At 32.0% G+C, this 26,441-nt stretch overlaps 1 protein-coding gene across 1 annotated transcript; it reads right to left on the reverse strand.

The window, feature by feature from the left end:
- Positions 1 to 994: 994 nt before the first annotated feature.
- LOC144256058 (uncharacterized) lies at positions 995 to 26,441 on the reverse strand. Its single transcript, XM_077801216.1, is given in 6 exon segments — positions 995 to 1,176; positions 1,179 to 1,427; positions 1,430 to 3,884; positions 6,187 to 6,191; positions 13,089 to 13,215; positions 26,418 to 26,441. Coding segments are annotated over 6 exon segments (3,042 nt in total).

The raw sequence follows: 26,441 nt of genomic DNA on the forward strand, positions 1-26,441 counted from the left end.
ACTTCAGGCATAAGATAATTTTATTAATGTGTTGGTTTGGTACAAATAGGCCTTTAAGTCCAGATATAGCTTTTGAAAAAAAAAAAGATGATTTGAATTCAATCAATACAGAGAAACTGAGGAAAGGACAATTGAACCTGGAGAAGTCCACAGAAGGAAAGAAGGTGAAGCATCCAATCATGCTTCCTGCCCACTTCCATGGGCTAATGAGTAATGGCCATTTGGGCAAGGGTTGGAATTTTATGGAGTCAGTGCTGCAGAGCTATCTCTGGGCAATTGTAATTGTTCTCCCCAGTATGACGTTTCTGGTGACCAATGAGGTTTGATCTTACAGGAAATGACTTTTAAGTCTATGCATTTGTGAGAATTGTTGCAAGTATGAATGATCTGTTTCTTGTTAACACTTGAAGCATACTTAAAATATGCCACATTCTTAACACTTACATGGCTCTTATCCAGTATGAATATTTGGTGAACAACAATACTTTTCCTAATAGAATAGCTTTGCCACATTCTTTGCATTTGTATAGTTTCTCCCCAGGATGAATTTTCTGGTGTTGAGAAATGTGTGATCTTTGATAAAGAGCTTTGCCACATTCTTTAAACTTGTATGGCCTTTTCCTAGTATTAATTCTCTTGTGTCAAATAGGTTATATTTGATTAGGCTTTGCCACATTCTCCAAATTTGTACGGCTTTTCTCCCATAAGAAGTCTCTGGTGTTGACTAAGGAGTGACCTTCAATTAGAAGCTTTGCTACATTATAGATATTTGTATGGTTTCTCCCAAGTATCAATCCTCTGGTATTGAGTAAGGCATGATTTTTGATTAAAGCTTTGCCACATTCTTTACATTTGTATGCCATTTCTCCACTATGAAGCCTCCGGTGTCCAGTAAGGTGTGATTTTTTGATTAAAAGCTTTGCCACAATCTTTATATTTCTATGGATTTTCTCCAGTATGAATTCTCTGGTGTTGATTAAGGCATGATTTTTTATTAAAAACTTTGCCACTTTTCTTCACATTTGTATGCCCTTTCTCCAGTATGAACTCTCTGGTGTCGAGTAAGTTGTGACTTTCGATTAAAAGCTTTGCCACATTCTTTACATTTGTATGGCTTTTCTCCAGTAAGAATTCTCTGGTGTTCAGTCAGGTGTGATTTTTTATTAAAAGCTTTGCACATTCTTTACATTTGTATGGCTTTTCTCCAGTATGAATTCTCTGGTGTTGAGTAAGGCAAGATTTTCGATTAAAAGCTTTGCCACATTCTTTACATTTGTATGGCTTTTCTCCTGTATGAAGTCTCTGGTGTTGAGTAAAGCATGATATTGTATTAAAAGCTTTGCCACATTCATTGCATTTGTATGGCTTTTCTCCAGTAAGAATTCTCTGGTGTTCAGTCAGGTGTGATTTTTTATTAAAAGCTTTGCACATTCTTTACATTTTTATGGCTTTTCTCCAGTATGAAGTCTCTGGTGTCCAGTAAGGTGTGATCTTTGATAAAAAGCTTTGCCACATTCTTCACATTTGTATAGCTTTTCTCCTGTATGAAGTCTCTGGTGTTCAGTAAGGTGTGATTTTCGATTAAAAGCTTTTTCACATTCTTTACATTTGTATGGCTTTTCTCCAGTATGAAGTCTCTGGTGTTGAGTAAGTTTTGATTTTTGATTAAAAGCTTTGCCACATTCTTTACATTTGTATGGCTTTTCTCCAGTATGAAGTCTCTGGTGTTCAGTCAGGTGGGATTTTCGATTAAAAGCTTTTTCACATGCTTTACATTTATATGGCTTCTCTCCAGTATGAATTTTCTGGTGTCTAGTAAGTTGTGATTTTTGATTAAAAGCTTTGCCACATTCTTCACATTTGTATGGCATTTCTCCAGTATGAAGTCTCTGGTGTTGAGTAAGTTTTGATTTTTGATTAAAAGTTTTGCCACATTCTTTACATTTGTATGGCTTTTCTCCAGTATGAAGTTTCTGGTGTTCAGTAAGGTGTGATTTTTTATTAAAAGCTTTGCCACATTCTTTGCATTTGTATGGCTTTTCTCCAGTATGACGTCTCTGGTGTTCAGTCAGGTGTGATTTTCGATTAAAAGCTTTGCCACATTCTTTACATTTGTATGGCTTTTCTCCAGTATGAATTTTCTGGTGTCGAATAAGGTGTGATTTTGTATTAAAAGCTTTGCCACATTCTTTGCATTTGTATGGCTTTTCTCCAGTATGAGTTTTCTGGTGTCGAATAAGGTGTGATTTTGTATTAAAAGCTTTGCTACATTCTTTGCATTTGTATGGCTTTTCTCCAGTATGAACTTTCTGGTGTCTAGCAAGTTGTGATTTTTGATTAAAAGCTTTGCCACATTCTTCACATTTGAATAGCATTTCTCCAGTATGAAGTCTCTGGTGTTGAGTAAGTTTTGATTTTTGATTAAAAGTTTTGCCACATTCTTTACATTTGTATGGCTTTTCTCCAGTATGAAGTCTCTGATGTTCAGTAAGGTGTGATTTTTTATTAAAAGCTTTGCCACATTCTTTGCATTTGTATGGCTTTTCTCCAGTATGACGTCTCTGGTGTTCAGTCAGGTGTGATTTTCGATTAAAAGCTTTGCCACATTCTTTACATTTGTATGGCTTTTCTCCAGTATGAATTTTCTGGTGTCGAAGAAGGTGTGATTTTGTATTAAAAGCTTTGCCACATTCTTTGCATTTGTATGGCTTTTCTCCAGTATGAGTTTTCTGGTGTCGAATAAGGTGTGATTTTCTATTAAAAGCTTTGCCACATTCTTTGCATTTGTATGGCTTTTCTCCAGTATGAACTTTCTGGTGTCTAGCAAGTTGTGATTTTTGATTAAAAGCTTTGCCACATTCTTCACATTTGAATAGCATTTCTCCAGTATGAAGTCTCTGGTGTTGAGTAAGTTTTGATTTTTGATTAAAAGTTTTGCCACATTCTTTACATTTGTATGGCTTTTCTCCAGTATGAAGTCTCTGATGTTCAGTAAGGTGTGATTTTTTATTAAAAGCTTTGCCACATTCTTTGCATTTGTATGGCTTTTCTCCAGTATGACGTCTCTGGTGTTCAGTCAGGTGTGATTTTCGATTAAAAGCTTTGCCACATTCTTTACATTTGTATGGCTTTTCTCCAGTATGAATTTTCTGGTGTCGAAGAAGGTGTGATTTTGTATTAAAAGCTTTGCCACATTCTTTGCATTTGTATGGCATTTCTCCAGTATGAAGTCTCTGGTGTTGAGTAAGTTTTGATTTTTGATTAAAAGCTTTACCACATTCCTTACATTTGTATGGCTTTTCTCCAGTATGGAGTCTCTGATGTTCAGTAAGGTGTGATTTTTTATTAAAAGCTTTGCCACATTCTTTGCATTTGTATGGCTTTTCTCCAGTGTGACGTCTCTGGTGTTCAGTCAGGTGTGATTTTTGATTAAAAGCTTTGCCACATTCTTTACATTTGTATGGCTTTTTTCCAGTATGAATTCTCTGGTGTTGAGTAAGTTTTGATTTTTGATTAAAAGTGTTGCCACATTTACATTTGTATGGCTTTTCTCCAGTATGAATTCTCTGGTGTTGAGTAAGGCAAGATTTTTGATTAAAAGCTTTGCCACATTCTTTACATTTGTTTGGCTTTTTTCCAATATGAAGTCTTTGGTGTTCAATAAGGTGTAATTTTGGATTAAAAGCCTTGCCACATTCTTTACATTTGTTTGGCTTTTCTCCAGTATGAAGTCTCTGGTGTCCAGTAAGGTGTGATCTTTGATAAAAAGCTTTGCCACATTCTTCACATTTGTATAACTTTTCTCCTGTATGAAGTTTCTGGTGTTCAGTAAGGTGTGATTTTTGATTAAAAGCATTGACACTTTTTTTATATTTACAGATTTTCTCTCCAGTATGATTACTGTAGTGTTTAAAGAGGTTTGAAAAACACTTAAAGACATTTTCACATTTCTTCAATTTGTAAGGTTTATCTCCATTGTAAAACCTATTGTTTTTAGTAACAAATAGAATTTGAGTAAAATATTTTTTACATTCTTTACTTATGGAGGATTTATCACTGCTCTGATAAAGAATTGAGGAATTTTTAAATGATTTTACATATTTTTTTAATTTGTAGAGCTTCCCACCAATATTAATTTTCTGGAGTTCAGGAATTCTTGTAGTTTTATTAAAAATGCTTTCACATACCTTATATCTGTAATTTGTCTCTTGATTATAAAAGCTTGAACAAATAAATTTTGGGTATGGATTAAAAAATTTTACACTTTTCTCATTGTAAAGCTCTTTTAAACGATGATATGGGTGATTTCTAGGATTTAAAAAAAAAGAAAATTTTAATTACTTACCCCAAATTTACATTGTTTTACACCAAATCTATTATATTGCTAATTACCTAGGGTAGAGACTGTCTACAGGTCCTAAAAGATTTATCATAAATATAGGTCTCTCTGAGTATCTACGTCTACTTTTAAATTAAGCAATATTAGGTAAGTACAAATACTCTCACATTCATTATAATTCCATGCATTGCCACAAGGAGAAACTCTTCATTTCATCATTTTTGTAAAGTAACAGTCAGACAAACTAATAAAACTCAGAAATTTTTTTTTCTTCTTCTTCTTCTATCTTGTCTAAAGAAATATTTGTAGATATTTACTCAATGGTGCATTTTTAATTATTCCAGTGACTAAAAAGCATGAAATAGACTCCATAGCAAATTTTTCATTTTTTAGAGGAAGGGTATAATTTAAAAATGCTGTGCAAATATATTTAAAAGCACACACAGGTCCTCAAATTTGTACTGCCATTTGTGTTGTTGTCTCTCTCCAGCTTAGTCAATGCCCCACATCCCTAGAGTTCCACCTTGCCTCCAACACACTATTGTCTAGTTTTAATTTGCTGGGAATCCTGCAGGCACTGGGACATAATCATGGCCCTGATGTGCCAGAGCATTCTTCATTAAGCCAAAGAGCAAACTCCATGTGAGCTGAGATGCTCAACATTCCAACAAAAATATCTATCACTGAGGGTGTTTTTAAAATTCTTTCTATGTAACTAGCTTACTGAAATAAATTAGAGAATACTTTTGATTTGTTGAAAACATATTCCTTGAGATGCACAGATGAGTAGTGCTAGGGCCTCAGAAAAATCTAATGGCAACAGGATTTAGTTCACTAGGGACACGTATAGGATCCAGGAAGTCTCTGTTTCTCACACTTGGAAAGTTTTTTCCATTCCACCCAAAACCACAAAATCCAAAGATCTTTTGGGATATTCACTGGGAGTCTTGTCAAAATCCTGGTTAATATGAAAGATGAAGCAGTGCATGTCAGATGGAGCTGCTGAAAGATATCCATAAACTGCATGAAATTTTTTTTAAAAAGCATGGAAGCCTTTAGGGAAAAAAAATCTGGTATCTGAGAACTCACAGTTGAAATCCAGCTAGTTTAAGACTATCCAGTACATGTTATATACTACCGAGTTTTGTCTAAATTCAGCATGGCACTGGAAATTGTATCATCCATTGGAGCCACATAGCATCACAGAGATGGTGAGACATGTCAGAATGCGAATCAACCTGTCTCAAGAAATACTCTTCCTTTTGAAATCTTATTCCTACTGTGATGCACACTCCCTTAAGTAAAGAACTGGAAAAATTATCTAGAAATTATTTTTCAGAACTTATGTGGTCTAGGGAATCTATGTTTTACCTGTTTTAACATAAGTTCTTGCCTGGTCTTATATTCATTTACTAATTATTTCAGATATATATTTTTTTCAGATGGCACATCACCTTCTAAAAAAGAAATTACTCAGGTGGGATGCTTGATGTCCCATGACATGGAGTTATTATGCTAACTTATGAGCCATAAATACATTGGTAACTACACAAAGACTGCTTCAAGTTGAATTAAAATTATAAATAATTATTTACAAGCACCTTTGACTCAAATCAAGTTTCATGGAGAAGGGTCTACAAAAGTGGGCTTCTGCAATGATAGACAGAATCATGAAATGACAAAGATATTATAGATCTTTTTTTTTTTTCTTACAGAGGAGAAGTTTCATAGTAAGCCATTTCTCATTCAAAGGTGGTCTTACCTCACCACTGTGGCTGCTTTACTTTTCTCAAAGAGTTTTACAATTATTAGCTTATGCCCTTCATTGTTCTTCATTTGCCCCACACCGTCCCTACTACTTCTGTCCCAGGCATGTTTTCTACCTCTTAGCATGAGCCCAGAAAAGTGTCAGAAGCCTTCCACAATTCTCACAAGACCCTCATGTCTGCTTTTGGGGTGTGATGCATTCCTGCAAGCCATTTGGGCTGTGGGTTTTCTGGGAGACTGTGCTAGAAGTTCCTGAAATTTTCCTGTGTTTTGATTGTCATACATGATAGATGAGCTGTATGCTTATTTGATGTGTTTCAGGAAGATTTAACTGCTTATCTTCTTCTTCTCTTTTGCTTAATTACTATTGCATTTAAACGCAATACCTACCAAACTTTCCCTGTAAGCACATTTAACTACTGAATTGTTCTTTTCAACAGAAATGTCTTAGTAAGACTTGTTTCAGCATTTACTTAATCAGCATGTATTTCTTTTAAGTAGAAATACTATGCATGTGTTTAAATTAGACAATCTGTCTATACTGTGTAGAAAATCTTTTTATTACTTTATAAAAAAAGACAGATTAGAATGCTGCAACTTTAAAATAATGATCTGTACACTTTTCTCTATCCTGTGCTTATGTAAAGATTATTAAAAATTTTTAAAACATAACTGACTAAAAACATTTTATAACTTTTTGAGTTTTTTTTTTAAATTAAAATGCCTATTTCTATTCTAATCCTATTTCTAAAGCTGAGCAAACTGGTTGAGTCTTTATTTTTCTAAAGGTATTTTTAAGATACAGCTTCATAATGCCCTGTAAACATTGTGTAAATGTAATTTGATACATGTTTTTTGCAATTTAAAATATTGTGTATTGCAAGTGGTTTTACAAAAAATACTGAGTAGTAAAAATTTTACAATTACAATAATGTAATTTAAAGTTTTAACCAAAGAAAACTGAATAGCACTAGTTGAGCAGTCTTCTGAGATGTTTGTAATAATATAACCTGATGAACTTGTAATTTTGTGAATAAATAAATTTCATGTTTTTTTCCATTCATTAAGACAAATTTTATTAATTTCCCTCTCTTTCAATTTCAATTTCTTGTTTAAAACCAAGTATTAACTGTCCTGCTTTCCATACCTTTGCTTTTTCAAGTTTTGCAAAAAATATTGTATTTCTTGCTCTCCTGAAAATTCTTGGTTTTGATTAGAAGACATACCTAAAAAATAATAGGAAGTTTTTTCACTTACTATGGCGAATAACTCTGCAATTATATAAAACTTTATCAAAGTGAGGGGGAATAGCCACAGAACAGTATGATTCAAGGATATTATTACTCAAGAAATATATAGAATTTACTACAACATGATGACAAAAGCCTTGAGAACTTTGAAAATTATCTTAAGAAATTATAGCATCACAGATGAAGACAAAATGCAAACTGTCTAATATTACTACAACAATGTCAAATCATAGCCCTTCACTTCAACATATTCAGATTCCACCTGTGACTTAAATATTTCAGGAAATGAATATCTCTTATTTGTTTATTTATATTTTATCTTTGGGGAGATTATTTCATAAGAGAACACAGGGGTATTCTATCACCAAACTAGATCCACAAGCATTTCTATATTTCTATATCTATTTCTATATTTTTATATCTATATCTATATACTTTTTTTAAAGACAGTTTATCAAAAAGATGCTGAAATTTATTTTAAACTGGCATTCCACTGTCTCAGCTTTCCAGTTATATGGAATTAAATTTATATATCATTGCACATCACCTGTTTTGTTTACTTTGTAACTTGCAAATATTTTCCAAAATGACTATCATGATCTAGTTGAACAGATTTTAAATAGAAAAATCCCAATGAAAATAATAGCCCACACAATAAAAAGTATAATCAACTCAAGCAAACAATGTAATACTAGTAATTGAGATTTCAAAAATTGATGTTGTTAATTATCTAACTAATGCCAGAAAACCACCTGAAATGTATTTAATAAACTAAATATCAATGTAGAAAATTTTAAAAAATAGAAAAAATAGCAACAGAAAAGTTAGAAATTATATACTAAAAATATTTTTTTAAAAACAATGTCTCAGGCTGGGGACACAGCTCACATGTTTGAATTCTTGCCTCACATGCAAAAGGATGGGCTTAGTCCCCAGCAGTGCGCGCACACACACACACACACACACACACACACACACAAACACATGCACACAGTCTCATAAATTAGAAATTTGAGGAAGAAAATATTTCAAAGGCTAGAATTAATTTAAATACACAGGTACTGCTGGAAGATGTGGTACATGACTGTAATCCCAGTATCTGGGGAGACTCATGCAGGAACACCATGAATTCAAAGACAGACTCAGCAATGGTGAGGCACTAAGCACCTCAGTGAGATCATATGTACTTTTCTATAATTCCAAAGTAATGATAAAATAAATATTGAAGGTAATAAAATATAATAATCACCATAAAATCTATGAAATACAAATTAAGGCAGTTTTTTCATAGTAGAAAAATTTATTAAAAAATCAACAAAATTTGAAATCTACAGAAGTAAGTTCTTTCTCATCAGGAATTTAAGTAGAAATAAACTAATTTGAAAAAAAATGATCAGAAAACAATGTGATTAACAAGATTAAACCTAAAAATATATTAACTATGTCAGATGCAAATCTACAGAATGTTTGCTTAAGATATAAGGTCACAAAAAGACTAAAAACAAAGATATAACAAATATTACATTCAAAATTGCAAAGGTGATAATAATTATATAAATGAGAGACAAAATAGAATATCATATAAAGATAAATATGACTAATCCTGGAATACAATCATAGTAGAAATATTTGTAACTTCAATCATATTTTTTATATATAGAAAGAAATCACAGAAAAAATTCAACAGCATAAAAAGCAACACAGTAATAGTAGGATAAATCAATCCCCAGTTGATGCAAATTAAAAAAATATATATATATCATTGCATTAGTACTCAGAAAATGAAAAAAACTTCAAAAAGCATTAAAAACTAATTAGGTTTACAGAGGCAATCTTCTTTATAGTGTATGGAATATTGTTCCAAAGAGATCAGGTTAAAAATACAAAACAAATGTTAAATATGTTAAAATATTGAAGTTGCTTTATAACATAAAATAATAAGTTAGAAAGCAAAAGTGAAAGTGATATTCAAAATTTATGAATAGGAGTTTAAATCCAAATTCAGCAATTAAGCAAGGCCCTAAGCAACTTACCTAGGCACTGTCACAAAATAATATATAAAAACAGCTGCCAGCTGGGCACAATAATATACAACTGTAATTCAAGCAGGTTGGGAGACTGAAACAGCAGGATTGTTAGTTCAAAGCCAGCCTCATCAACAGCAAGGTGCTAAGCAAATGAAGGAGACCATGATTCTATGTAAAATTAAAAAATGGGGCTTGAGATGCAGCTCAGTGGACAAGTGCCCCTGAGGTCAATCCCCAGTACCCTTCCCCAAAAAGAGCTGTTGATGTGGCTCAGTGGTTAAGCACCTGTTCTAAAAAAAAGTGCCAGTAGCACCCCAAAAAAATCTAAGAAGACTATGTAATACCAAACAATCAATATTATTTTTGTGTAAACAAAATAAGTTATTTGGACAATTCTTTGGAATATTCTTGGTACATCAATAACTACACATAATAAAAAAAAATTAAAAGTACTTCCTGATATAAAATAATAAAAGCTACAATATTCAATGGAATGAGGTTAAGTGAGAAAGCAATGGGTAATAAAATTGAAAGTATATCAATTAGCCCTCAACTTGATGGTCAAAATATATTTACAGACCTATTCTCATTAAACAACATTCAAAAGAGAACAATGTGGCAACCCAATCAAATATCATTTCAGATGACTATATGAAGGCAATTTGGAATGAAAAAGTAAGAAATCTTTTCAAATATAATAAATTATATAATATCTACAATGATCAACATTCAGGAGAGTATGTTAAGTAAAATAGTAATTCACCTCCCCCCCAAAAAAAAATAAAAAATAAAATAAAACAAATACCAGGTAATTCTACTTCTGAGATATTTACTGTAGCCAAATATACAGACCAAAAGGAATGGCATTAGGGATGAAAAAGTAAGACAAAGGAGTACTTGTTTGAAGAAAAAATGTGATACAAATTTTCTAGAAAAAAAAAGTTACAAAAAAATTGAATGAACAGAACTGACCAGTAAATTTAAAATATATGAGACAATAAGTTCAGCAAAGTTTTGACCACAATTACAAATTTGACAAATATATAAAAGATAAAATAATTGTAAACATCTTCATGGTACCTTTAAAAAGCTCAAGTCTTACTCCTAGACAAAAGAACAGATGCATATATGGAGAGATGATGAATATGTCATTAATTCTAGCTACTTGGAAGGCTCAGACATGGAAATACAATTCCAACTTTAGCCACTTAGCAAGAGTCTATTTTAAACTAAAAGTCAAAAGGGGTGATGATGTAGCTCAATATTATAAGAACCTCTGAGTTCAATCTGCTGTTTGTGTGTGTGTGTGTGTGTGTGTGTGTGTGTATAAACAAAATTTAGATACATTACATGATTAAGCACAAAAGCAGAGTAAATAATCAAGGCACTATATACAATTATATATGAAACAGAGGTAATATTTATACATAAAAGTAAAAGCATAGAAAACTTGATTGAAAATTAGCATATGGGTCACGTGCAGTTTAATTTTACCTAATGTTGTCCTAAAGTGACAAGTCATAATAATTTCTATTCAATTATTACATATAGATATAAAACAGAGTATCTCTAATGTGATAAAACATAATGAACACTAAAGCTCTCTAAAGAGTGAAATTCAAGAAAGACACAAGAATTAGAGAAATGTTACCTACAATAATATGAATAATTGTATTACAATAGAAATCTTTCCTTTATTTTTTTTTGTAGCTATAGATGGATAGAATGCATTTATTTTATTCATTTATTTTTAGGTAGTGCTAAAGATAAAACACAATGCCTCACATGTGTGAGGCAAGCCCTCTGACATTAAACTACAGCCCCAGCCCTGAAAATTCTTCTTTAAACCACATTGATCAGCTATACTTACATAACCACTAGGAGCAGGTATTGTGAAATACTGCTATTCATTACATGGCAGAAAAACTTCACAGAATATTCAATATAAGCATTCATATAAAGTTCTGATGAGAAAAATTTGAATGAATAAATATTTAAATTATATTAAAGAAACTCTCCTGTAATATTAATATCTTACAATGGTTTAACCTGGAGATATTTGGAAATGAGCAGATTTTCTAGGGACCCCCCAAATGCAAATAAACGCCAGGTTATGCATATCCTCACAGTCATTGTGGAATAATTTGTAGGGATTCTGACTGTGGAAATATGTAGAGAAGCATTCCTCTGGTGAGAAAACTCCCTAGGGTAACAGGACTTTGTTTCCCTGCCTTAGAATGCCCTGCAATTTTCCCTAGGAACTAGTCAAGTAATTAAATATATGTGCAATGTCAAGCTGCTATGGCAGTGCCCTGTTTGAAAAGGCTCTGCACTAGAATGTTATCAGCCTCAAACATAATCTCTGGCACACAACTCCTTGGAATAAAGAAACTCTGTTTTTTACAAGCACAATATTTCACTGAGCCTAAACCTGTCCACAAAACAGTAAGTTTATAAAATGGACTTTCTTGAGAGCTACATAAAACTCCTAACACTGCACATTGCAACTTAGTATATAACTGAGAAATAAGCTGCATAATGTTTCTAAGTTTGTAACTTGCCTAGTAATAAAATGAACAGTATGTACTAGTGATGTCAATGACCTAAATTAACCTGTTGATATAAATAAAGCTTGGCAGTTTGGCCTCTCTGTACTATGTCACATTTCCTGTCTCTTGTCTGTGTCTTCTTTTGATTTTCCTTTTTTTTAAAGAGAGACAGGGAGAGGGAGAGAGAGAGAGGGAGAGAGAGGGAGACAGGGAGAGAGGAAGAGAGGTAGAGAGGAAGAGAGAGACAGGGAGAGGAGTGAGAGGGAGAGGGAGAGGGAGAGAATTTCAATTTTTTTTTTTCGGCAGACACAACATCTTTGTTGTATGTGGTGCGGAGGATCGAACCCAGGCTGCAGGAAACCACGCTACAACTTGAGCCACATCCCCAGCCCCTGCTCTTTTGATTTTCCTACAATATTTTGTTAATTTAAATCTAGGGAGATCACTGAAGAACAAGAAGGAGCAAAGGAGCTTAAATAATTGATATGCATAGTAAATGGAGAGCATGAAATGCTCTTTAATGATTGCAACTGAAACAAATCTAGGCTTGAAAAAAATATTTCCTGTCAGATTTTAGCTTATCAATTAACATTTTTAAATGTGAATTCCTCTTTTATTTTGCACCTCTTATCTGTATTCTTTGCTTCATTGATTTCTACCCAATTTGATATGTCTACTGTCACTTTTCTCTTCAAATCCCAAGGTTATTTCATTGGAGATCAAATGGTGACCAAAGATTACATAGAGACATCAATATTTTTTGATGCAATATGTCACGTTTTGTTATTTTCTTGGAAACTAAAGAAGTCTTTTTAATGTTATCCTCATTAGGAAAAAAAGAAAGAGAAAATATCCTATAAGAGTCTACAAAATTATTTTCTTAAACATTTTTTTTCTAGACAAAAACACTAAAATACTTTGAAACCATTTTCATTCTCTACATTGTGAGCACTACTTAGAAAAGATAAGTTAAACATAAAAAGAAAAAATAATCTTTAATATTTTCTTTTCTACATAAACAAATTACCAATCTTTGTACTAAAAACAAGAAACAAACTTTTTAATGCAGAATAAAATCTACCATAAGATACTCTATAAAGTTAGAAAAATAAATATTCATTTTGAATTAAAAATTCTGAATGAAATTTAGGCTTACCAATAAAGAGTAGGTTTTCACAGATCTCTAACATCACATCTCCATATAAAGTCTGCTGAGAAGGGTCCAGGAATTTCCATTCCTCTTCAGAAAATTCAATGACCACATCCCTTAATGTCAATGGTTCCTGAAATAAAAATGAAGAAATACATAATACATAAATCATAAGATTAATGACATAGTATTTAATTTCATAGAAATTTTAATGAGAGTTAAAAGAGGTGGGTTTCACAAATGGTAGTGATATCAACCATTCAATAAGATACGTTTTTTGTGGTGCCTGGGATTGATCCCAAGGCCTTTTGCATGAAAGGCAAGCACTCTACCAACTGAGCTATATCCCCAGCCCCAATAATTCAATTTAAGAAGTAAAATTGGTGGATAATTTTGTTATAATACAACCCAGGGAGCACCACATGTAAAGCAAATCAATGAAGCAAAAAAAGTGGGAGAAAATCCAACAAAATTCCAAAGGATAAATAATAGTTGCAATTAGTTATTGAATATTCAAAAGAAGCACAACGAAACAAATCAATGATACTTGAGATATGCATAGCAAAATTGTAAGTAATAACTATACTCATATGAGAGTGGTCACCTTAGTGTGTAGAAGACATAAAGAGATCACTAAAGACACACAAAAACTTTCAACAGTCCACATAATTATTTGAATGTTTATCACCAAAGTTTTCTATCTTCTCATTATTTAAATATAACATAAATCTATACTGTATTTTAAAAAATTACTTTTACAAAATCACAACTCACTTCTAAAACAAAAGAATAAAATTTTTAACTATCAAACTATTCCAAAACACTTAGATACTGGGGTGAACTTGAATCACATGGCACAAAGTTATAACAAAAAATAAAAATAAAAAAGCAAATTGAGTGAATAGACTGTTACTCTCTCAGTTCATAAGGAAACTGACATGTCAGGTTTACCATTCCCAGAATTGTAAAACCACTCTTACTGTGAAACTGTATCCTCACTTGGCTCATTTCAATGTAGAAAGTGAGAGAATAATAAGCAGTTAAGAAAAAAATTCTGAACGGTTCTTGCACCCTAAATGCCTCTCTGACAGCTTGGAAATACTCCTTTCACCAGGGTCTCAATTATCACTAGTGAACAAACACATACATGAATTTAGTTTAACATTCTGATCTGTGATGCCTTTTTTCTGAAACAGCATTTTTTTTTTAATTTAGAGATTTAATCCAGGGGCACTCTACCCCTGAAATGCATTTCAAGAAGTTTTGATTTTTTTTTTATTGTGATAAATGGGCTTACAATGTTGTTTAGGGTCTCTGAATTACTGAGTCTTGAATCATATTTACTTTCTTACTACCTCATCTTTCCACATCACTATGATTACAGGTTTGTGCCACCTTTCGTGACTCTGCAACCACTTTTGATACCAAATGTGCAAACTTGCTCAACAACCAATATTTCAACAACTAGTAGTCCAATAATTCAGTTCTGATACCATCTAGTACAGATCCCACAAGTTTGGTGTTCTCTCCTATCAAATTTTACTAAATGAAGTGCCAGTTTCAAGCCCCAGAATAGAACGATATTCATATTTATAATCAATTTCCTATAAATTAGGGGTCTCTACATTTACTCACTCAAGTTATTTATTCTGATAAAAAAACACAGTTATGTATACCAGCTTGAGATAAATTATTTAAATATGGAAGTTGAAAATTGAAACCGTGCATAGAATATAAAAAAATGTCAGAGGAAAATGGGACACTATATAGGCCATTTTAAGAAATAAGTGGTTGAAGATATTACCTCCAATTTTTATGTTGTGCAATAGAAGAGCCCCTTTCCCAATATGATTTAGAAGATCCTAACTATTTTAAATATGCTGATTCAGATACTCATTCTGAATATTCCCATTGTTTTACATAAAATAATATTTAATTGAACACTTACATTCAGTGGTAAGAACAAAATATTTGTTTAAAAAAAAACAGGTTGGTATTCTTTAGATAATTTCCTTTATATGAAACTCTTAGAATACTGAGCCATCTCATGGCAGCCCAAACCAACATACACAGAATTTTCTTAAAACTCCAAAGTATTCATTGTCTTCAGGGAAAAGGATACTTCATTTGGAATTTTGATTTTTTTTGGTACAGGGTTGTTGTGCAACTAAGATATATTCTAGGCCTTTTATTTTTATTTTTTATTTTTTGAGACAGTCTCTCACTAAGTTGCTACACTAAGCTTCAGCTTTGATCTTACTTCCTCAACCTCCAGGTTGTTGTGATTACTGGCATGTTATAATATGCCCAGAAAAATATGAATGCTCTAACTTCCTTTGGTCCATTTTCATCTCACCTTATTTATTTGCTATTTCTTCTAAAAAGAAACCCTTGACAGCCTAAGATTTTGGATGCATCCATATCTTATATTTGATGAATTTGAAGTATTGCAAAGTAGATTTAGAAAAACAAAAGCTGCTTATTAACTATCTCTTAATTTTTTCCAATATGACATTCTAGAAATAGCTCCATAGCAATGAAAATTATAGCCACAGATACAACTAAGATCTTACTTAACCTTCAATGATGTTCTTTTTCAGGCTCAAAAATTACCTTAGTTTGAATACAATTTTATTTGAAATTTGCCTGTATATTTTCTCTTTGGCAACTTTTCTTAATCTTTCAAATATTAGTGATAAATTGCATTTTATAGGTAATAAAAATATTAGCCTAAGTGAGACATGCTAAATCCACCATCCTATTTATTTAAATATTTAGTTACCACCCCAAACTTGAGGTATTACATTATGTCTTCCAATTAACATATACTGTTTTTCCTTGAAGACGTGTGCACAAAAACACTAGGATTTTTTTTTTCTAAATCCTTGCTACAGCTTATTCTCATTTCAAATTCTGGCCCCTTATACTCAATCTTCCCTGCATGAGAAAGAAAAAGGAGGATAAAAATCAAATTTCCCTTTCTTTTCAGTTACAGAATCAATAGATCTGAGCAGTAATGTGTTTCTGGGGAGCTGAACCTAACATTTGGGGAAAATAATATTAATATTCCAATATCTGAACTATTTAGACGAAACCTATAAAGGATATTCCTGTAATCTCTAGAGTATCTAGAGTATCCAGCTAGTCCAACAAGGTGTTCCATTCTCTGACCACAAGCTTCTCTGTAGGAAGAGAGGATTACACACAGGTTAGCATTCTCTAGGTAATTCAATGAACATGGAACCTGTGGAGACCTTGGGTCAGCTTCATGTAATTTTTACCCCAGAGCCACTCAAAGATATGGCAGATACTGAAGAGACACCATACTCTAAACTTTCTTAAGAGGGACCTAAACTTGCTGTCTATGCTTATGAAAGATAAATAAACAAAAGTTCAAAGATTTTTTTTAATTTTAATATCAAGGATTAAACTCAGCAGTGCCTACACACTGAGCAACATTCACCTCCTCTTTATATTTTTTGTTCTCAATATATTAATTCTCTCACTTCAGCCTATTAAAATGCTGAGATTATGAACTTGCATCTTCACACCTGACATTAGGTACAAATACTTTTTAAAGAGTTTCAAGTTAAAACCACATGTTCCTCTCATGTAAAAGTACAACCACTCAAATGCACAGACACACTCACTTTTCAAAATTCCATACAAAGCTAAGAGAAAAGATGAATTAAAACTCTGTGTAATTTGAAAAGTTCCAGGGAACAATACTTCATAATATATAGCAGAGAAAATATGGCATTTAGGAAAATCATGCTTGCCTACATTGGAAGATGCACTTAAAAAAGTGGGTGCCCCCTAATAAAAAAAAGAGAAAATGAAAACTCCTTTTACCACAACTCCTCTCAAATATGAATTATTTATATGAGTCAAAATTCTCATGTCCTGATCCTGTATTTAACAACCACTCTGAAGGGGTGTAGGTAAGAAAGTACAGAGCTGGTTTCAGGCCAGACAGAGGTCACTATACAGAGGACAAAAAGTAGAATCCTGACTGTCAACCCCATGGGACAGACATGGCAGTATATTGAGCTCTATCAAATTTAGACTAGGGTTAAAATATTACAAAGGTGACCTCAGGAAAGTGCAGTTTTCACAATTAGTTATGAATACTTTTACTCAGCCCATTTGTTTTTATTTTATAATGCCCAGTCCTGAAGACTTCTTATTTTTAAATACTCTAGACCCTGAAAGTCAGAAGGAAAGGGCCCATTACAGAGCCATTCAGGCATCCAAAAACCTGGAGATGTATCAAGAGATTTGCCTGAGACAGAGATGAATTGTTTCCCAGATTTTGAAGCCTTACCTCTATTCCTTGTTTTTTCCTCTGATTCAATAATTATCACCTCAATCATTTTTATTTTATAATTTTTAACTGAATAGAAAAAATATCATGCTTAGACCCCTCTGCCTCTGAGTGTAAGGGGAATAATTTCAATTCAGGCTGTAGGACCCAAAAATAACAAAATGTTAATTATACTCCTTCTCAGACAGAGCTTTCTATGTGCAAGAAAACCTGGCCATAAAAGGGGATATAAGTATTTAATGTTGAATATAATTTTATATCAATTATCAATGACAGTAATACCAATGACTGATTCACAAATGCAAATAATAGAGCGAGAATTACTTTACATTTTTGGATTTCATAACCTCCATACTCTGGCTAAATAAGGCTTTTTGTTTGTTTGTTTGTTTTTGTTCCAGAGATATAACCCAGGGATGCATTACTGAGGAACATCTCCAGTTGTTTTCAAAATTTATTTATTTATTTTTTGCCAGAATCTCACTAAGTGTTTGAGGCTGTCCCTAAGCTTATGATTAACTTTCTTTAGTATCCTGATTCACCAGCATTACAGGTATGCAACAACATGCCCAGCTCATGTTCAGAAATTTTGAAGCAACTAGATTTTATAAAAAGTAGACAATCTTCTACAGCATCATAGTTGGAAGAAATAAAATGATAAATATATGTGTAAATGAACTTTTAGAGTTTGTAAGGAAAACAAATAAAATAAATAATTATAAGAACGTATAAATAAATTCCTATAAATTCTTATAACTTATAGGTTATTACAAATAATTGGTACTTTATAATAATTTAAGTTATAAAATAATTAAACATTACATTATATAATAAAATCATGATTATAACTTCCAAGTAAATTTTTTATAATTTAACCCAAATATTCATAATTTTATCATTCCAATATAGAAACAATGAAAATTGTTAGCTAACTTCATGTATTTTTCATTAATTTTTCAAATCTCACACTTCTTTCCACTTCTAATACTTCTCAATGAAGATCAACCACATTCCAAGAACTCATTAGCCACATGTGGCAAATGGCTGGCTGTCACATCACAAGTGTATATCTGATATGCTGGGATTCCCCGGACTGCAGATAATTGAATGACTAAAACCCTCCTTTCTTATCAGAGGTGAGGAAATATGTCTTCTTTAACAATATTTCTCCTTTAAACCAAATGAGAAAGAAATGGTATTTTTAGACCCAGGAGTGTGCTATAAGGTGAGAGTTTCCTGAGGCAGGCCATTCTTCCAAACTGAAAATTGTTAAGGTCAGTAGCCTTTTCATATATTAGACAGAAAACAAAGGATGATAAAAATCCAGGGAAAAGTATTCTCATGTCTTCATATCTGTCAAAACCTTGAAACTGAAATTTAGTTGTGAACAAAAAGATCAATTTTTTTTGTTTGTTTTGCCATTGGGCCTTCATCCTAGTAATCCAGCTATGGTTGTCTGGTTTATATTTGTTGCAGATTATACTGTGAGTTAATGTACTAATAACATTTTCATGTCTACATGAATTTTGGCATTAATCAATATAATTTTATAGGACTTTCAACATTAAATCAAGAAAAATAAATTCAGTGTTTCTTCCAAGCCTAAATCTATGCAGTTAACCTGAAATTAGCATGTGTAAATTCTGGCTTTCTGTTTCTATTAAATGTATTTAAGCTATTAAGTATTACAAAGCTGTTAAGTATCACAAACTACCAGCCAACTAATTCATGATTCAAATGAGCAGTTTATGAGCAAGCCAAATTTGGACAGGGTTTATCTGGGCTATTCTGATTTCAGCAGATACTTTACAAGTGTAAGCTCAGCTACTTGACATGGTTACCCTATTTCTGGAAGAGAGATGGCTGTCCACTCTGGTCTTTTCATTCTCATCCACATAACCTCTTCTCCTTCATAAGCCTAATATGAGCTTCTTCTTCTTAAGATGATGAGGTTTACAAAGACAAAAACAGGAAGAATTCAAGACACTTTAGATCTAAGCACAATACCAGTACATTTGCATATTCTCTCTCTTCTACTTGGTGTAATATAATAGATATTTTTAAATTCACATATTGGCAAAGAGATATTGCCTCTTCATAAGGACTGTTATAAAAGAATACTGCCAATTGCTGGGATACAGGAAAGGATATGGAACTGGAGATATTTTTGCATTTTATGCTTTTTTTCTTTTCTTTCAGAGAATAAGTTTTATGTTTATTCTATTTTTTTAATTGGTTGTTCAAAACATTACAAAGCTCTTGACATATCATGTTTCATACATTAGATTCAAGTTGGTTATGAACTCCCATTTTTACCCCAAATACAGATTGCAGAATCACATCTGTTACACATTCAAATTTTTACATAATGCCCTATTAGTAACTGTTGTATTGTGCTACCTTTCCTATCCTCTACTATCCCCCCTCCCCTCCCCTCCCATCTTCTCTCTCTACCCCATCTATTGTATTTCATTTCTCCCCTTGTTTATTTACCCGTTCCCCTCACAACCTCTTATGTGTGATTTTGTATAACAATGAGGGTCTCCCTCTATTACCATGCAATTTCCCTTTTCTCTCCCTTTCCCTCCCACCTAGTATATCTGTTTAATGTTGATCTTTTCTTCCTGCTCTTCCTCCCTGCTCTGTTCTTGGTTGTTCTCATTATATCAAAGAAGACATTTGGTATTTGTTTTTTAGGGATTGGCTAGCTTCACTAAGCATAATCTGCTCTAGTGCCATCCATTTCCCTGCAAAATCCATGATTTTGTCATTTTTTAGTGCTGTGTAATATTCCATGGTGTACAAATGTCACATTTTCTAGCAATTCACAATTGTTAGACTGTGGAACCAACCCAGATGCCCTTCAATAGATGAATGGATAAAAAAAATATATGTTTATTCTAAATTAATAAAACTTTACAATGCCACAGGTACTAAAAGGTTATTCAGGTTTTAAACTTAGAATCACAACAGCCTGCCTCAAGAATTCATATTTTCCCCAGGTCACAATAATCATGAAACTTTTCTAGGGCTCTTGATATAGTTCAATTGAATGCAAAAGACCCTGGGTTTAATTCCCAGCACTCAAAAAAAAAATCATAAAAAAATTTCTAAGAATTAAGAAACTGAAAAATTACACCTATGCTATAGAAGCACAATTTTTTTAAGCCTCATATCCTTTACTATTTTTTCCTATTCAAACACTTTTTAGAACATTCAAGTTTGTGTGTATGTGTGTGTGTGTGTGTTTAGTAGGGAATAGTTTGGGTAAATCAATTTGGACTATGTTTTGAAATTAAAGCTAAATGATTCATTTTTACTTTTCATCATGAAATAATAGTAAAAATGTGCATAACACACAATGTATCTTCAACTTAGCTTATTCTCTTTTTTTGGTGTTCATAGTCTACTTATGATTTTTAACCTAGAATAACCCTAGATATTATTTTTAATAAGAGAGTTTCTTAATATGAAAGCAAGAGAACAAGATAGGTATACTGAAAAATTATTTCCTCCACAACTAGTTTGACTAAACAACTGAAGATTATATATATAAATTCTTTGATTTTTTTCAACATGGCAAATCTATTCTCTATATACCCCCACATGCAAGGCTGAAGTGGGCAACTCTACACAACACACAAGAAAACCACACAGAGCTAATGTGTTTTCAACTATAAACCAATGGTTCCTAGTTCTGGCTAAAATGTACAGTCACCTGAAGGGCTCCTTAATTTCCAAAAATAAAAATAAATAAATATTGCATTAAAACAATGTAATCCATATCCCTGGAGAGAAACACAGGCATGTGTGTCTTTGAAAGATATGAAATAAATTATCATGTGTAGTAAAAACAAAAAACTACTACTTTAAATTAACATCTTTTGATGAATGAGTTGCAAAGACATAATAGATATGTGCTCATGACTTTGGCCACACAATTTCTCAGTATTTTTTGTTTTTGAGTTTTTTTTAGCTATGAAATATACTTGTGATAATCATCTAACAAATAAAAAAATCTTATTTTTAAATCAAAGTTCTGGAGATTATTGTTGATAAATGCTTGGTGTTATTCCTTTATGTTTGAGGTGAGTGAGCACATTATGACAGAAGCCCATGGCAAACAGAAGCACCAGGTGTCAACAATTCCTTTCAAGTACATACTGTACAATGAACTAAACAATTCCAAATATGATTTATTTTTGCAAAGTTTCCACTAAATAAAACACCCTTGAAAATAAACCTTAAATATATGGACTATTATTGGGCAATTATTCAAACCAGAGTGCCTGTATTATATTATTGATATCCTTTGCATACACGGATAATTGATATTCATTTTGCCAATTCAACTCAGTTAAAAATTACTGGAAATACACCAGGCACAGTTTTAAGTGCCTTGATTATGAACCACATCATTTTATCAAATAATTTAATTGGAGAAAATTATTTTAAAAATGTGTTTAGCCATGTGTTGTGCTTCATGCCAATAATCCTAGCAATAAATGTGACTTATGCTTTTGGATTGCAAGTTCAATGACAGAATTCGTAACATAGTATGGTGTCATTTCAAAGAAAAAAAAATATATTCACAAAGTGAATATTTTACGAGTGAATATATATATATATATATATATATATATATATATATATATATATATATCTCCACTGGTGTGTGTGTCTGTGTGTGTGTGTGTGTGTGTGTGTGTGTGTGTGTTGTGTTTGATGATACTTACTTCCATCCTGTGTACTGTGGGAAAAAGTGAATAAAAAATAATGTTTACCAAATGGTTGCTGAATTAAATAAATAAAGTTACGTCCAAGTGTTAGAACATGGATAAATGCTTGAGAATGATAAAATATTAAAATAGAAAGAAAACCAATTTGAGATTTATACCAAATCATAAATTGTTACTAGTATTCTGAGAAACATAATTATTTCAGAAACATAACTTTTAAAATTTTCATTAAAGTATGATGCACATATAAAACCACATAAAGCATTTATGTAAAGATTCAGAAGTTATTCAAAAGTAAACACATTTTGTATCAGCTTTGTTCAGGAAAGTCTAAATCAGTTTTTTCATCTACTATCCCAAAGAGCAAAAAGGTTCTTAATAACTAGCATGGGAATGTTTTATTACACAAATGTAAAATGTATCTTAAAAAAGTAAATATTTTACCAGTTACCCAGATTTAATACCTGTGTATTGTATGCCATTTTTATTTTTTTATGCTTCTACCCATTTCACAACATAGGCCAGCCATCCTCCTTGTATATTTATTTTTCGGTGAGGTCATATGTACAAATCTTGAATGTCATAGAAATACATTATACAGTTTTAACAAATTAGAATGTTAAAAACCTTCACTGCTTTTAAGCACAAAGTATATACATCATTGCTCCCCCCCCAAAAATTTTTTTTCTTTTACATGCAACTTTGTTTTCCCCAGAATGATGGTACTGTAATGTATTATAAAAATTATAATTTTATTTTGCCTGTCATAATGCAATATAATTTAAATACAGCTGCTGTAAGAGTCAATAATCATGTGTGCATCAGTAAAGTGTTCCTTTATATTGATGACTGTTTTGTATTTTATGGATGCACTACAAATTGTTCATTTCAACATTCAAGAATATTTGAGTTATTTCTTATTTTGGACCATTAGGATGAGTGGGGCCATCAATAATTTTAAACAAATAATTATTCCACTCAGCTTATTCTTTCCTAGTATTTCAATGACACTATATTTTATTTTTACTGGTTGCTAAGAAAATTATAACTCCCATCTTATCATTTCAATTTAATTAGAGCCAATATTATATGAGTTTACTAAATAAAAAATAAAAACCTTACCACAGACTGTTTATTTTCTTGTACACTTTGTGTAAGTACTATAAATGTTTATGTACACATTATACATCCCAAAATACATTGCATAATTTTTGTACAAAATAACCATTGGTTATAGTAAAACAAAGAGAAACAAGTGTCAATCTTAATGTTGCTAATATATGTTAGCCATGGTGGTATACACCTATAATTCCAATGACTTGGGTGGATGATGCAGGGTGATCATAAGGACAAATAGTGCCTCTGCTACTTAGCAAGGCTCTAAGTCACTCAGCAAAACACTGTCTCTAATAAAAATATAAAAAGGGCATGGGAGCACAGGATTTGTCTCAGTGCTTAAGTGTACCTAGGTTCAATCAATGGTACCAAAAAAAGAGAAGATTTCTAATATATTACAAAATTTAGGCAGTGTGGTAAAACTTTGACAATAATGCACCACATACACAATTTAATAGATAATACTGAGAAATTATAAAATGTTATTAGTGACATTTTGGCTGCAATATTAATAGGTATGTAGTTTTTGGTAAATTTTCTTTGCTATGTGCACATATTTCTAAGTACAGATTTTTAATATCACTATTTATAGGTTGAGATACCATTTAAACAACAGAATATAGTATTCTTTTATACTGATTGTTTCATGTTTTAGAAGATACTTTTTCTCAGATTTTTAAAGTTTTCAGGAAAGTAAATTCATAAACGGTTTCAAAGTCACTGAACATTACCCAATAAGGAGAATAGAGATCCTTTAATACCCCTGGTAAAAACTCTAACACACATTAGAGATGAAAAACAGTTCTATGTGACCATTCTGAATTTAAGTCTTCACTCTCAAATTTTTATGTACACAATGACAGCACACTTTAGAAAACATTCAGCCAGAAATCCACCACATTAGTCAGAAGCCCAAGTGCATATGTTTTCTTGACTTTTCCATTTTGTCTATTTTTTTCTATTTTTACACACTTCATTTATGGTGACCTTGAACTTTTTTAGCTCTGTTATAACTCATTTTGGGAAAAAAAATTAAATAGTAAGAGACACAAGTAAGCTACTTGTTATATACCTTACTTTTGCCATATTAAAAACGTTGGTTCGAATCTCAAAAATCTATAATTCAGAAACAAAACAAAACAAACAAACAAACAAACAAAAAAAAAAACAAGACCACCAAAGAGAAACAAATACATCCACTCAGTGAAAGAAGTGAAAGAAACATGAACCTGTAAATTTTCTGTTCTCAATTAAGTAGATGAGAGAAGCAATAAAGAATTCCTCCAATTTTTAAAAATAAAAACATTTTCAGAAAGTTTGTCACAATCAGCCCTACACTTTTGAAAACTGCAAAAAATAAAATATATTAAAAAGTTTTTTAGAACAAAAGATTTTATAAATAATAAGTAATGAGAAGTTATATAAAAGATAGAGTAACATCTGCAGTAAGCAGCAGCTAAGATGTTAAATAAATACATAAATGAAATACTGAAGAATTTGCCTTACCAAGCTCATTCTGTTTCTGAAAATATGCTAGGCAGCTTTCAATTAAACTTGCAAATATATATAAACAACCTGGATAACCAGTATTTATATTTGATACCTACCACTTTAGGAGGATTCAGTTTGGTTACATTGTCAATTAAACTTGCAAAAAATCCCTAGATTCCTATTGCTACTAAAGGAAATAATCACAAATATAACAGCTTAAATAATAAAAAATCATTCTTTTATAGTTATGGATGTTTTTATTATCAGGATAGAGGATTAATAACAAATTTTAGCAAAGACACACTCCTTCAGAAACTCTGGAAGAAAATCATCCCTGCTTTTAATGGCTATTAGTATTTTTTCTGTGGTTACAAATGTTTCCCTTCTTATAGTACTAATACAGCCTTCAAAAGAATAAAGAGAGACTGTACACACACACACACACACACACACACACAGAGAGAGAGAGAGAGAGAGAGAGAGAGAGAGAGAGAGAGAGAGCACAAGAGAGAATGGTGCTGTCATAACAAGTTACAACATTCAAACCTCATAGAATCTGAGAACTATAGCAACATAGATGTTAGATCCTCCATTGAGCTTATTTTTATTCTTGCACAGAGTATTTGACAGAATCACAAAAAATTAAATTTCATGCACAGTGGATGAAGGAAGAGAGGGGACACTTATCCAGGAGAATGTAGCAAGACAGGTTAATTATGCACAAAACTGACTATGATAGAATAAATTATGACATAATACACTGTCTCCAGATGCAGAGCAGAGGACAGAGCTGTGTACAGAGTGGAAGTCTTATTTTTTTCTTGAAACCCTGTAAACCCTTTCAATTACATGGAGCTTTGGATTATTCCAACTAATACTCTATTTATACTTTCTGCCTGTCCTTGGTCATCCATCCTCTTACAATGAATGTGCATGGTACTTATTTGAATACTGTGAAAAGTGAAACTATATAAGTGACCTATATTACTCAATTTTTAAGACCCTTTCCTGTTTATTTTCATGGATTTATGTATGTGAAGGCCAATTTTTAATACTGTAGATGAGGAACACTCAGGTACCCAAGCTAAAATATAAAGTGAGAGAAAATACTTGCAAAGTACATATGTAGCAAAAAGTTGATATGACAGAATGAAAGTGGTTTATATTTGTGAGGAAAAGAAGGCATACCAAAAGAGTATGTTTCAGTCAAAATATTTCTAAATTCACTTAATTAAAGAGGAAATATTAAACCATTATGTAAATTTACAAAAAGGAGTATAAATCATGACTATTTAGACAAGTTTCCAAAAAAAAGCAAATTCACTATTGCATATCAATCAGGAAGGAGAACATGAAATAGAAAGGCAAAAAAAAAAAGACTAAAATTATAAGCCTTGTGGAAAATTGATTTGATACTGCCTACATAGGTATACCTCAATGAGTCATCAGTTCTACTCTTGGACACCAAAATATTCTGAATTTTCCAACAGGTTACTGTCACTGCTGTTTTCATAATGAAAATACACTGCTTCTGCCACCATCTTCCACTGACTAAAAGAATGGATCTAAGGAGGATGAAGATACTGCTAACTGTGTATTAGATGAGAAAAGAGGTTGATCCCATGGGGAAAAAGATAGGAAATATTTTGGCAGCAAGATACTTACCCCAGTGGCCTCATATTTGGACAT

This window comes from Urocitellus parryii, chromosome 7, assembly GCF_045843805.1.
Source record: "Urocitellus parryii isolate mUroPar1 chromosome 7, mUroPar1.hap1, whole genome shotgun sequence".
In the NCBI taxonomy this organism is placed as follows: Eukaryota; Metazoa; Chordata; class Mammalia; order Rodentia; family Sciuridae; genus Urocitellus; species Urocitellus parryii.